General features: G+C 41.5%; 1 protein-coding gene across 2 annotated transcripts in view; it reads right to left on the bottom strand.

The window, feature by feature from the left end:
• Nucleotides 1–14,809, bottom strand: part of LRRK1 (leucine rich repeat kinase 1) — a 123,153-nt gene that overhangs the window by 71,934 nt on the left and 36,410 nt on the right. For both annotated transcript variants that reach the window (XM_079911609.1, XM_079911608.1), the window contains exons 3-4: nt 3,524–3,687; nt 833–1,004 (exon numbers count right to left, since the gene is read on the bottom strand). In XM_079911609.1, the coding sequence (XP_079767735.1) occupies nt 833–1,004; nt 3,524–3,687 (336 nt within the window). The remainder of the gene's footprint in view (nt 1–832; nt 1,005–3,523; nt 3,688–14,809) is intronic.

The raw sequence follows: 14,809 nt of genomic DNA, 5'->3' as shown, positions 1-14,809 counted from the left end.
CCCTCACAAAATCCTAACTCCCAAGACCACTCTAAGGCAATGCCTCAGCCTATAGCTGTAGTGATGCCTGGACTTAAACAGTGCCACAGATCCAAGGCCATCATATGAAATCAAAGGAGATCAGGACACCTTGAGTCCACCAGAGAAAAAATTAACTTGTTATTTAAAAAAGCAACATAGCATGGTACATCCAGACAATGTAATGTTATTCAGTAATAAAAAAATATATATATGAGCTCTCAAGCCATGAAAAGACATGGAGGAAACTTGAATGCAAATTGCTAAGTGGAAGTAGTCAATCTGAAAAGGCTATGTACTGTATGAATCCAACTATATGTCATTCTGGAAAAGGCAAAACTATGGAGACAGTAAAGAGATCAGTGGCTGCCAGGGGTTGGGAGAGAGAGGGATAAATAGGTGGAACACAGACGATTATTAGGGCAGTGAAACAATTCTGTATGATGCAGTAATGGTGGAAATATGTCATTACACATTTGTCAAAAGCCAGAGATATACAACCCTAATGTCAATTATGGGCTTCAATTAGTAATAACGTGTCAATATTGGTTCATCAATTTTAACAACTCACACAAAACGCAAATAATAGGGAAACTGTGGGAGATGGTATATGAGAATACTCGGTACTTGTTTATCAGTTCTTCTGTGAACCTAAAACTGCTTTAAAGAATACTCCCAGATTTCTGGATCTCATGACGAGTAAACAGTGTGAAGACATAAACATTTTGAAGTGCAGCCCCCTCAAATACCTGCCTGGTTCCTAAGAAAAGAGGGTCCCTGAGAGGTGGTGAAGAGCTCATGCTCTGGGATTTACCTGGCAAAGACTCGAGTAATTCCTGCACGACATCAGTGTGCCCAAACTGTGCTGCCACCACGGCTGGGTTGTCGTCGGTGGGCTCCGTCGGCAGCTCCACCAGTCTCTCAGTGAGAAGATACCGGACGGTCTCCAGATCCCCATAGGCCGCAGAGATGCTCAGGAGCTGGCCCTGGTCAAAACAGAACAGGGCCAAGATGTCAGCAAGACGAGTGCTGTTGGGAACTGCCAAGAAAATTGACTCTAAATGCTTCACGAAGTCCATGGGCAAGATCGGAGCTGTGCTGCCCAGGACAGCAGCACCAGCCACATGTGGCTGATGAGGCTTGAAATGTGGCTCATACAAAGTGACATGTGCTGAACGTGTAAAATCACATGGGATTTCAAAGACCTAGTACGAAAAGGGTAAACTATCTTGTCAATTTTTATACTGATTACATGTTGAAATGATGATCTTTAATATATGCTGGTTAAATAAAATAGATTATTAAAATTCTACCTGTTTCTGTTTACTTTTTTAATGTGACTATTAGAAAGGTTGATCTTATAAATGTCTCGTATTCTATTTCTTTGGAACAGCATCATGAAAGATATCTCAGGCAGGTATCAAAATTCTTCATGTTATTTGAATGTGCAAGCCAGGGCTGCTGTCCTTTGCCTTAGGTTTGTGCCTCTGAGAGCCCTCTTCTCACAGGAAGCCTGGTCTTTTTCTCAGTCAAAGGTCAGCACATGCCCCATCTCCTTGCTCACAGCGTCCCTTGCACTGGGAGGCCTCTGTCACCGTCTGTGCATAGCTAAAGCTTTTTCGGCTCTCTCACCGAGGCTGCGGTACCTTGAATGGACACTTATTCATCTTGCCACACAGGTCATTTGAGCCTGAACACATGCTCTCCTGTATTGCTTTAAAGTCAGGTTTCTTAAGATATAATTTATGCATAGTAAATTCACCCTTTTTACTGCACTTTGATGAATTTTGACTAGGTATAACTCAATCACAATCACCACCAGCAAGAGCTAGACTATTCCATTGTCCCCCAAAAGCCATCTTGTATTTGTGTGTACCCACCCCCATGTCTCTGGCTCCTCTGCTAGACTGTGGGTTCCTCGGTCCAGTGTCATGCTGGTTCTCCACTGAAGAGTCAGGCACAGGACACTGACGTTGGTGCCAAATGGACATGCCACGTTGAATCCTGGCTCTGCCACTTACCACCTATGTGTCTTTGGACAAGTGCCTTGACAGCACTGTACTCCAGTTCCTTCATAATAAAATGGGGATCATTACAACTCCCCTTAATCTCCTTCATGGAAGGCATTGAGGGAAGTGGGTATAAGGAACCCAGCTCACAGAGGGCAGTCATGCTAACGAATTTGTGAGTGGGCCAACCCATGAATGCATGGGCGTGATATCACAACCAGGGCAGACTACTGACATGGGCGGAGGGAGGCACAGACTCCAGGCTGTCTGCTGAACAGCCCTCCTTGTGGGAAGCCACCCAGTGTCAACCCAAGGGGCCAAAAAGTCTGACCTGCTCATGTGTGCATCCCAGTTCTCCCCATAAGAAGAGAGGCCTTTGGCCATATATGCTGTGAATTCATAATAGGAGGAATCAAAAATGCCCTCCCCTCAATAATTCTCAAGCACATGTACTTGCCAATCCCCCCCAAAAAATTCTCTTACAATTTTGAGAACAGGTTTAGTAATTGAGTTATTTCCAACTATTAATTATATGGAGACATTAAACTTGTGCTAATCAAAGTATTGCATCAGTAAAGTGCTTCCATGGTTAACAGCCAATAAGAATTTCCCACAAGGACCAGAATGTGGCAATGGTCTTCTCAAGCTGTAGGTGGGCAAGATGGTTGATCTCTACAAGCTTTTTGGAAAAGTTTGGCATGTGTTTCAAAATTTAAAAATTGCTCATACCCACATTCTCAATTCCTGTTAACCTAGGCTGAGAAAATATATTGACAATAAGAAAAGGATTAGGCAACAAACATTCAATACAGCATGATTTACAGTAGTAAAAAATTAGAAACAATACAAATATCTAACCAAAAGGAACAGCCAGGTAAGTGACACTGTCTCTACTAGATGGAATGTCATGTAGCCATTGAAGGTGACGCTCATAAGGAACTTATACAGAAAATTGTTCGTATAATATTATGTGAGAAAAAGCAGTATGCAAAACTATACATAAATAGGCTTGTATCTATATTAGAAACAAAAACAACGACAAAATGAATGTTCAGATCAGCAGCCTGGAAGAGAGTATACCAAAAATGCTAAGTGGGATTGTTTGGATGGATTAGGAATATGATTACTTTTTTGTTCTTTTTTTCTTTACTTTTATATATTTAAAAATTTTTCTTTTTTGAGCATGTACTATTTTTATAGTGGAAAAAAGTGTAAAAGAATAAAGTTAAACCTTCAGATTGCCATTTTGTCCTTTATATTTCTGTGACCCCCTCCCTGTCCCCTGGGAAGGCAGGAGCAGTGTGCTTAGGTGATGACAGGCTGAGAAGTCCACTCAAAAGGACTGGCACCCGTAAGTTTATATGAGAAACAAGGTATTCATAACACAATAGAAATCCTCATTATGATTATAATGATAACAAGAAAACAACTTTAGTGGTAACCCTCGCCCAACCTGGGTCCCCAGCTCTGGCCAGAGGGGCTGGCATTGACCTTACCTTTTCCAGCTGGGACGTGCTCTCATCACAAGCTTCTCTGAGCAGGTGCTGGGCTCTGCTGGCGTCTCCTCGCTTGTATGCGGCATGAATGCCTTCCGTCCTGGGGCTCTGTGCTGTGGGGTCGCCACCTGGCATGGATAGTTTGCTGCCCATGTCCCCGGCACCTGGGTGGACAAAAGCACATACATAGCATGACCTCCACTGCCAGCGCTGCTCTTGGGAATCATCAGAGAGTGGGATATGCTCTCCAAGACATAAATCTGGAGGCTTTAGCAAGAGAAAGGGGTTGCCCTGAAATGCTGCCAGTGTCACCAAGTACAGCAGACTTTGGCACCTGCACCCTGCTGGAGGCCCTTCCTGCATGGGGCCATCTGTGAAGGCATGGGGAAGCTGAACACAGCTCGGGGAAGATTCTGCAGCTAGACGATGGCCTGGAGCGAGCTGCCTGGCAGGAAACTGCGGCTGCCAGGCTGACCTTACCAACAGCAACAGAGAAGCAACGGCTTTGGTGAGAGAGCTAGTAGCCTGCCAAACTGTCCCACTGCTATATCCCTCAGAGGGATATGGTATCTAGTGGAGGAAGAAAGGCAGGTCAAATCCTGTGGGTGTGGAAATCTAGACCCTCTCTGCCTAGAAAACTCCACAAAGGCATGGGACTTAGAATGGTAGCCCTCATTCCATACTGTGCTGGGTCTGAAGACGCAGAAGTGAAAGCAATCAGCCCTTAGAGCTCCCACTCTAGAACGCTTCATAATTAGGAGGTCTGTGGATCCCAAAAGGCTTCAGAGACTTCCTGCACATCCTAAAGTTGCACACAGAATTCTGTGTGTGTGTGTGTGTGTATATACATTTCTCTGGGGAGAAAATTCAAGGCTTCTACCAGATTTTCAAATGTGTTAGTGAACCAGAGTTAAAAGTTTTATCTCTACAGATATTACAGAAACGACTACAATGAATGAGGAGTTAAATTTTGATTGTGTTGAGTGGCAGCAGAAACAGGGACAGAATTCTATCATTCTTGACCAAGTTCACACAGCTTGTAAGAGGTAAACTGGGACTGAAGTTTGGTTCACGAGCTCTCAGGCTGGGGCTAAACCCACTCCATCTCTTTGCTACCTCTTTGAAGGGATAAAAAACCAGGGTTTTTTAAATGTAATAATGTAAATGCTGAGGAAGGTTGGCTTCCAAACATTGACATCACAAAAGCAAATCACATTATAGCAGCTAACATTTGGAAAAAATTTTTTTTATATTTATTTTCAATAGCATAAAAATTACATGCTTAGAAATAAATTTTTAAAAAGATGGACAAGATCTATATACCCTGAAAGCTATAAAACACTGCTGAGAGAAATTAAACAAGGCCTATATAAATGGAAAGAAATCTCATGTTCATGGATTAGAAGAATCAATATTGTTAAGATGTCAATTCACCCCAATTTTATCTATAGATTCAATGTAATCCCTACCATAATTCCAATAGGCTTTTTGGGGGGTAAAAATTGACAATCTGATCCTCAAATTTGTATGAAAATTCAAAGGACTTATAATATCCCAAGCAATCTTGAAAAAGAAGAGTTGGAGGACATATACTACCTGATTTCAAGTCTTATATAAAACTATAATAATCAAGGCAGTGTGGTAATAGATCCGTGGAACAGAATAGAAAGTTGAGAAATAGACCCATACTTGTACACCCAATTAATTTTTGATAAAGGGGGCCAACACAATGAGAAATGCAAAAATCTTTTCAATAAGTGGTGCTGGAACAACTGCACATCCATTGAATAAAAAGAGACTCGGACCCCTACTTCTCACCACACACAAAAATTACTTCGAGATGGATCATGGATTTAAACATAAAAGTTAAAACTGTAGCGCTTCTAGGAAAAAAAAAAATCACAGAATATTTTTATGACTTGAGAGTAGGCAAAGCTTCCTTAGATGGGACACAGAAATAACCATGAAAAGAAAAAAATTCTTAAATTAGACTTTAACAAAACTTAAAACTCCTGCTCATCAGAAGGTTGATCTACCATTTAAAAATTATTTACTATTTGAAAATGAGTAGGCAAGTTACATACTGGAAGAAAATATTTCTAAAACATATATCCAAAAAAGGAATGGTATTCAGAAAATAGAAAGAACTCCTGGCAGAGCTGGAACTCCCGGCTCAGGGTCTCTTCCCTCCGCTGTCACGGAACTGCCCCAGAGCCCGAGGGGAGGGCGGCCTCACTGAGGCTGCCAGCTCTGGAGGGGCCCCGGTGCCCGAAGCCGCGACAGTCGTGGGGACGGCGGGCCTGATCACTCATCCTGGGGTAAGCCTGCTGCCATGTCATGAGGACACTCAAGCAGCCCTAAGGAGAGATACATGTGGCAAGGAACTGAGGCCTCTTACCTACAGCCACGTGAAATCATCGTACCTAGGGGAAGATGCCGGAAGAGTAAGACGCGGAGATCACTTTCCTCCCCACAGATACACCAGAAATACATCTACATGTGGAACAACTCCTACAGAACACCTACTGAACGCTGGCAGAAGACCTCAGACCTCCCAAAAGGCAAGAAAGTCCCCACGTACCTGGGTAGGGCAAAAGAAAAAAGAGTAAACAGAGACAAAAGGATAGGGACGGGACCTGCACCAGTGTGAGGGAGCTGTGAAGGAGGAAAGGTTTCCTCACACTAGGAAGACCCTTCGCGGGCGGAGACTGCGGGTGGCAGAGCGGGAAAGCTTCGGAGCCGCGAAGGAGAGCACAGCAACAGGGGTGCGGAGGGCAAAGCGGGGAGATTCCCGCACAGAGGATCGGTGTTGACCGGCACTCACCAGCCCGAGAGGCTTGTCTGCTCACCCGCCAGGGCAGTTGGGGCTGGGAGCTGAGGCTTGGGCTTCGGTCGGAGTGCCGGGAGAGGACTGGGGTTGGCGGCGTGAACACAGCCTGCAGGGGGTTAGTGCACCACGGCTAGCTGGGAGGGAGTCTGGGGAAAAGTCTGGACCTGCAGAAGAGGCAAGAGACTTTTTCTTCCCTCTTTGTTTTCTGGTGCGCGAGGAGAAGGGATTAAGAGCGCTGCTTTAAAGGAGCTCCAGAGACGGGCGCAAGCCGCGGCTAAAAGCGCAGACCCCAGAGACGGGCATGAGACACTAAGGCTGCTGCTGCCGCCACCAAGAAGCCTGTGTGCAAGCACAGGTCACTATCCACAACCCCCTTCAGGGAGCCTGTGCAGCTTGCCACGGCCAGGGTCCCGGGATCCAGGGACAACTACCCCGGGAGAATGCACGGCGCGCCTCAGGCTGGTGCAACGTCACGCCGGCCTCTGCCGCCGCAGGTTCGCCCCGCACTCCGCGCCCCTCCCTCCCCCCGGCTTGAGTGAGCCAGAGTCCCCGAAGCAGCTGCTCCTTTAACCCCGTCCTATCTGAGCGAAGAACAACAGATGCCCTCCGGCGACCTACTCGCAGAGGTGGGCCGAATCCAAAGCTGAGACCCGGGAGCTGTGAGAACAAAGAAGAGAAAGGGAAATCTCGCCCAGCAGCCTCAGAAGCAGCGGATTAAAGATCCACAATCAACTTGATGTACCCTGCATCTGTGGAATACCTGAATAGACAACGAATCATCCCAAATTGAGGAGGTGGACTTTGAGAGCAAGATTTATTATTTTTTCCCCTTTTCCTCTTTTTGTGAGTGTGTATGTGTATGCTACTGTGTGAGATTTTGTCTGTATAGCTTTGCTTCCACCATATTTCCTAGGGTTCTATCCGTCTGTTTATTTTTTTTTATTTCTTTAAAAAACTTTTTTTCTTAATAATTATTTTTTATTTTAATAACTTTATTTTATATTCTTTCTTTCCTTCCTTTCCTCCTTCCTTCCTTCCTTCCTTCCTCCCTCCCTCCCTCACTGCTTCCTTCCTTCCTTCCTTCCTTCCTTCTTTCTTTCTTTCTTTCTTTCTTTCTTTCGTTCTTTCTCCTTTTTTTTCCCTTTTATTCTCAGCCATGTGGATGAAAGGCTCTTGGTGCTGCAGCCAGGAGTCAGTGCTGTGCCTCTGAGGTGGGAGAGCCAACTTCAGGACACTGGTCCACAAGAGAACTCCCAGCTCCACATAATATCAAACGGCGAAAATCTCCCAGCGATCTCTATCTCAACACCAGCACCCAGCTTCACTCAACGACCAGCAAGCTACAGTGCGGGACACCCTATGCCAAACAACTAGCAAGACAGGAACACAACCCCACCCATTAGCAGAGAGGCTGCCTAAAATCATAATAAGTCCACAGACACCCCAAAACACACCACCAGACGTGGACCTGCCCACCAGAAAGACAAGATCCAGCCTCATCCACCAGAACACAGGCACTAGTCCCCTCACCAGGAAGCCTACACAACCCACTGAACCAACTTTAGCCACTGGGGACAGACACCAAAAACAACAGGAACTACGAACCTTCAGCCTACAAAAAGGAGACCCCAAACACAGTAAGATAAGCAAAATGAGAAGACAGAAAAACACTCAGCAGATGAAGGAGCAAGATAAAAACCCAGCAGACCTAACAAATGAAGAGGAAATAGGCAGTCTACCTGAAAAAGAATTCAGAATAATGATAGTAAAGATGATCCAAAATCTTGGAAATAGAAGAGACAAAATGCAAGAAACATTTAACAAGGACCTAGAAGAACTAAAGATGAAACAAGCAATGATGAACAACACAATAAATGAAATTAAAAATACTCAAGATGGGATCAATAGCAGAATAACTGAGGCAGAAGAACGGATAAGTGACCTGGAAGATAAAATAGTGGAAATAACTACTGCAGAGCAGAATAAAGAAAAAAGAATGAAAAGAACTGAGGACAGTCTCAGAGACCTCCGGGACAACATTAAACGCACCAACATTCGAATTATAGGGGTTCCAGAAGAAGAAGAGAAAAAGAAAGGGACTGAGAAAATATTTGAAGAGATTATAGTTGAAAACTTCCCTAATATGGGAAAGGAAATAGTTAATCAAGTCCAGGAAGCACAGAGAGTCCCATACAGGATAAATCCAAGGAGAAATATGCCAAGATACATATTAATCAAACTGTCAAAAATTAAATACAAAGAAAACATATTAAAAGCAGCAAGGGAAAAACAACAAATAACACACAAGGGAATCCCCATAAGGTTAACAGCTGATCTTTCAGCAGAAACTCTGCAAGCCAGAAGGGACTGGCCGGACATATGTAGAGTGATGAAGGAGAAAAACCTGCAATCAAGATTACTCTACCCAGCAAGGATCTCATTCAGATTTGATGGAGAAATTAAAACCTTTACAGACAAGCAAAAGCTGAGAGAGTCCAGCACCACCAAGCCAGCTTTACAACAAATGCTAAAGGAACTTCTCTAGGCAAGAAACACAAGAGAAGGAAAAGACCTACAATAACAAACCCAAAACAATTAAGAAAATGGGAAGAGGAACATACATATCGATAATTACCTTAAATGTAAGTGGACTAAATGCTCCCACCAAAAGACACAGATTTGGCTGAATGGATACAAAAACAAGACCCATATATATGCTGTCTGCAAGAGACCCACTTCAGACGTAGAGACACATACAGACTGAAGTTAAGGGGATGGAAAAAGATATTCCATGCAAATGGAAACCAAAAGAAAGCTGGAGTAGCATTTCTCATATCAGAAAAAATAGACTTTAAAATAAAGACTATTACAAGAGACAAGGACACTACATAATGATCAAGGGATCAATCCAAGAAGAAGATATAACAATTATAAATATTTATGCACCCAACATAGGAGCACCTCAATACATAAGGCAAATACTAACAGCCATAAAAGGGGAAATCGACAGTAACACATTCATAGTAGAGGACTTTAACACCCCACTTTCACCAATGGACACATCATCCAAAATGAAAATAAATAAGGAAACACAAGCTTTAAATGATACATTAAACAAGATGGACTTAATTGATATTTATAGGACATTCCATCCAAAAACAACAGAATACACATTTTTCTCAAGTGCTCATAGAACATTCTCCAGGATAGATCATAACTTGGGTCACAAACCAAGCCTTGGTAAATTTAAGAAAGTTGAAATTGTATCAACTATCTTTTCCGACCACAACGCTATGAGACTAGATATTAATTACAGGAAAAGACCTGTAAAAAGTACAAACACATGGAGGCTAAACAATACACTACTTAATAATGAAGTGATCACTGAAGAAATCAAAGAGGAAATAAAAAAATACCTACAAACAAATGACAATGGAGACACGACGACCCAAAACCTATGGGTTGCAGCAAAAGCAGTCCTAAGAGGGAAGTTTATAGCAATACAATCCTACCTTAAGAAACAGGAAACATCTTGAATAAACAACCTAACTCAGCACCTAAAGCAATTAGAGAAAGAAGAACAAAAAACCCCAAAGTTAGCAGAAGGAAAGAAATCATAAAAATCAGATCAGAAATAAATGAAAAAGAAATGAAGGAAGCGATAGCAAAGATCAAAAAAACTAAAAGCTGGTTCTTTGAGAAGATAAACAAAATTGATAAACCATTAGCCAGACTCATCAAGAAAAAAAGGGAGAAGACTCAATTCAATAGAATTATAAACGAAAAAGGAGAAGTAACAACTGACACTGCAGAAATACAAAAGATCATGAGAGATTACTGCAAGCAACTCTATGCCAATAAAATGGACAACCTGGAAGAAATGGACAAATTATTACAAATGCACAACCTGCTGAGAGTGAACCAGGAAGAAATAGAATATATGAGCAGACCAATCACAAGGACTGAAATTGAAACTGTGATTAAAAATCTTCCAACAAAGAAAAGCCCAGGACCAGATGGCTTCACAGATGAATTCTATCAAACATTTAGAGAAGAGCTAACACCTATCCTTCTCAAACTCTTTCAAAATATAGCAGAGGGAGGAACACTCCCAAACTCATTCTACGAGGCCACCATCACCCTGATACCAAAACCAGACAAGGTTGTCACAAAGAAAGAAAACTACAGGCCAATATCACTGATGAACATAGATGCAAAAATCCTCAACAAAATACTAGGAAACAGAATCCAACAGCACATTAAGAGGATCATACACCATGATCAAGTGGGGTTTATTCCAGGTATGCAAGGATTCTTTAATATACACAAATCAATCAACGTGACACCATATTAACAAATTGAAGGAGAAAAACCATATGGTCATCTCAATAGATGCAGAGAAAGCTTTCGACAAAATTCAACTCCCATTTATGATAAAAACCCTGCAGAAAGTAAGCATAGAGGGAACTTTCCTCAACAGAATAAAGGCCATATATGACAAACCCGCAGCCAAGATCGTCCTCAATGGTGAAAAACTGAAAGCATTTCCACTAAGATCAGGAACAAGACAAGGTTGCCCACTCTCACCACTCTTATTCAACATAATTTTGGAAGCTTTAGCCATCGCAACAGAGAAGAAAAGGAAATAAAAGGAATCCGAATCGGAAAAGAAGAAGTAAAGCTGTCACTGTGTGCAGATGACATGATACTATACATAGAGAATCCTAAAGATGCTACCAGAAAACTACTAGAGCTAATCAATGAATTTGGTAAAGTAGCAGGATACAAAATTAATGCACAGAAATCTCTGGCATTCCTATATACTAATGATGAAAAATCTGAAAGTGAAATCAAGAAAACACTCCCATTTAACATTGCAACAAAAAGAATAAAATATCTAGGAATAAACCTACCTAAGGAGACAAAAGACCTGTATGCAGAAAATTATAAGACACTGATGAAAGAAATTAAAGATGATACAAATAGATGGAGAGATATACCATGTTCTTGGATTGGAAGAATCAACATTGTGAAAATGACTCTACTACCCAAAGCAATCTACAGATTCAGTGCAATCCCTGTCAAACTACCACTGGCATTTTTCACAGAACTAGAACAAAAAATTTCACAATTTGTATGGAAACACAAAAGACCCCAAATAGCCAAAGCAATCTTGAGAATGAAAAATGGAGCTGGAGGAATCAGGCTCCCTGACTTCAGACTATACTACAAAGCTACAATAATCAAGACAGTATGGTACTGGCACAAAAACAGAAAGATAGATCAATGGAACAGGATAGAAAGCCCAGAGATAAACCCACGCACATATGGTCACCTTATCTTTGATAAAGAAAGCAGGAATGTACAGTGGAGAAAGGACAGCCTCTTCAATAAGTGGTGCTGGGAAAACTGGACAGGTACATGTAAAAGTATGAGATTAGATCGCTCCCTAACATCATACATAAAAATAAGCTCAAAATGGATTAAAGACCTAAATGTAAGGCCAGAAACTGTCAAACTCTTAGAGGAAAACATAGGCAGAACACTCTATGACATAAATCACAGCAAGGTCCTTTTTGACCCACCTCCTAGAGAAATGGAAATAAAAACAAAAATAAACAAATGGGACCTAATGAAACTTCAAAGCTTTTGCACAGCAAAGGAAACCATAAACAAGACAAAAAGACAACCCTCAGAACGGGAGAAAATATTTGCAAATAAAGCAACTGACAAAGGATTAATGTCCAAAATTTATAAGCAGCTCATGCAGCTCAATAACAAAAAAACAAACAACCCAATCCAAAAATGGGCAGAAGACCTAAATAGATATTTCTCCAAAGAAGATATACAGACTGCCAACAAACACATGAAGGAGTGCTCAGCATCATTAATCATTAGAGAAATGCAAATCAAAACTACAATGAGGGGGCTTCCCTGGTGGCGCAGTGGTTGAGAGTCCGCCTGCCGATGCAGGGGACGCGGGTTCGTGCCCCGGTCCGGGAGGATCCCACATGCCGCGGAGCAGCTGGGCCAGTGAGCCATGGTCGCTGAGCCTGCGCCTCTGGAACCTGTGCTCTACAACGGGGGAGGCCACAACAGTGAGAGGCCCGCATACCGCAAAAAAAAAAAAAAAAACTACAATGAGATATCATCTCAAACCAGTCAGAATGTCCATCATCAAAAAATCTAGAAACAATAAATGCTGGAGAGGGTGTGGAGAAATGGGAACACTCTTGCACTGCTGGTGGGAATGTGAATTGGTACCGCCACTATGGAGAACAGTACGGAGGTTCCTTAAAAAACTACAAATAGAACTGCCATACGACCCAGCAATCCCACTACTGGGCATACCCCTGAGAAAACCATAATTCAAAAAGAGTCATGCACCAAAATGTGCATTGCAGCTCTATTTACAATAGCCAGGAGATGGAAGCAACCTAAGTGTCCATCATTGGATGAATGAATAAAGAAGATGTGGCACATATATACAATGGAATATTACTCAACCATAAAAAGAAACGAAATTGAGCTATTTGTAATGAGGTAGATGGACCTAGAGTCTGTCATACAGAGTGAAATAAGTCAGAAAGAGAAAGACAAATACCATATGCTAACACATATATATGGAATTTAAGAAAAAAAAATGTCATGAAGAACCTAGGGGTAAGACAGGAATAAAGACACAGACCTACTAGAGAGTGGACTTGGGGATATGGGGAAGGTGAGGGGTAATCTGTGACAAAGCGAGAGAGTGGCATGGACATATATACACTACCAAACGTAAAATAGATAGCTAGTGGGAAGCAGCCGTATAGCACAGGGAGATCGGCTCGGTGCTTTGTGACCGCCTGTGGGGGTGGGAGGGAAGGAGACGCAAGAGGGAAGAGATGTGGGGGCATATGTATATGTATAGCTGATTCATTTTGTTGTAATGCAGAAACTAGCACACCATTGTGGAGCAATTATACTCCAATAAAGATGTAAAAAAAAAAAAAAAAGAAAAGAAAGAACTCCTATAAGTCAATAATAAAGGACAAACAACCCAGTTAAAAATGAACAAAGATTTGAACAGCAGAAGATATTCTAAAAGCTCAGTATCATTAGTCATTAGGAAAATGCAAGTTAAACACCACTACACTCCCACCAAAATCACTAAAATTTAAAAATACTGACAATACTTGGTGAGGATATGGAGCAACAAGAACATTCATACCTTATTGTTTGTGTCTAAAATGGTACAACCACTTTGGAAACAAGTCTGGTGGTTTCTTACAAAGCTAAGTATATACCTAACCTATGACTCACTTATTCTATTCTTAGGTATTTACCCAAGAAAAATACGTGTAAAAAATATATCCAAGAATGTCAACTTTATTCATGGTGTTTCCAAACTGTAAATAGCAAAGGTGTCCAACAACAGGAGAATGAATAAATAACTACTGTGGTATAGTAACTACTCAGCAATCAAAAGGAATAAATTACTGATCCATGAAATGATTGATGGGAATCTCAAAACACAATGCCGAGTGAAAGAATGACTGCACAAAATGATCCCATTTATATTCTAATCAGTGGTGGGAAAAAAATCAGAACAGTGGGTCCTGAGGGTGGGAACAGTCATGAAGTTTACCAGCGGAGGGGCATGAGGAAATTGTTTGGGTGATGGTTCTTTATCTTGATGATGTTTTTAGTGCACAGGTGTTGGTATTTGTCAAAACTTATCAAATAGTCTAATGAAGGTATGTGCATTTTACTTTATATAAACTTTACCTAAAAAATTATAAATAATATTGAACTATAGTCAATAATATGAATACTGAAGCACTTGAGGGTGAAAAGTACAGATATTTCCAATTTACTTTGAAATGCATTAAAAATAATGGATTGATGGATGGATAGAAGAACAGATAGAAATGAGAGCAATTTTAGAAAATGTTAATGGTAAAATCTAGGTGGTGGGTATATGGATGTACATGGTTCAGTTCTTTCAGTTTCACTGTATGTTTGGAATTTTTCATAACAAAATATTGGGAGAAGTGAATCAGAATAACATACCCTAAATGGAAGGCCTGCCATATGGCATACTGAACGAGCTCCACCACCAACCCAGAAAAATCCTGCTCTGGAAAAAGGGAAAGACAAGTTGCTTACAGTGAAGCCCCTTGATACCATCCAGGGTCTTTACAGCTCACTCTAAGCCATGACTATTTCAAAGGCAACCATTCTGAAAAGCCATGTTAAGTGGATTTCATAAGTGTCACGCACAATCTGCATCCTTCCTGAAACACCAATACAAGACTGTTGTGTCTGAATGGAGATTACTGGTTTTTTTTTTTGGCTATGCATTTTTGGAAAGGCGTATCAAAAAAGGGCTTAGTGTGTAAGTGGTTATACATGTGAATAAGGCAGTTTCACATCCCATCACACACTAACAGTCCCCATTAATTATTAACAGT

Source organism: Stenella coeruleoalba, assembly GCF_951394435.1.
Source record: "Stenella coeruleoalba genome assembly, chromosome: 2".
In the NCBI taxonomy this organism is placed as follows: Eukaryota; Metazoa; Chordata; class Mammalia; order Artiodactyla; family Delphinidae; genus Stenella; species Stenella coeruleoalba.
The sequence above is the reverse complement of the archived record's forward strand: the minus strand, read 5'-3'. Positions and strand labels throughout refer to the sequence as shown.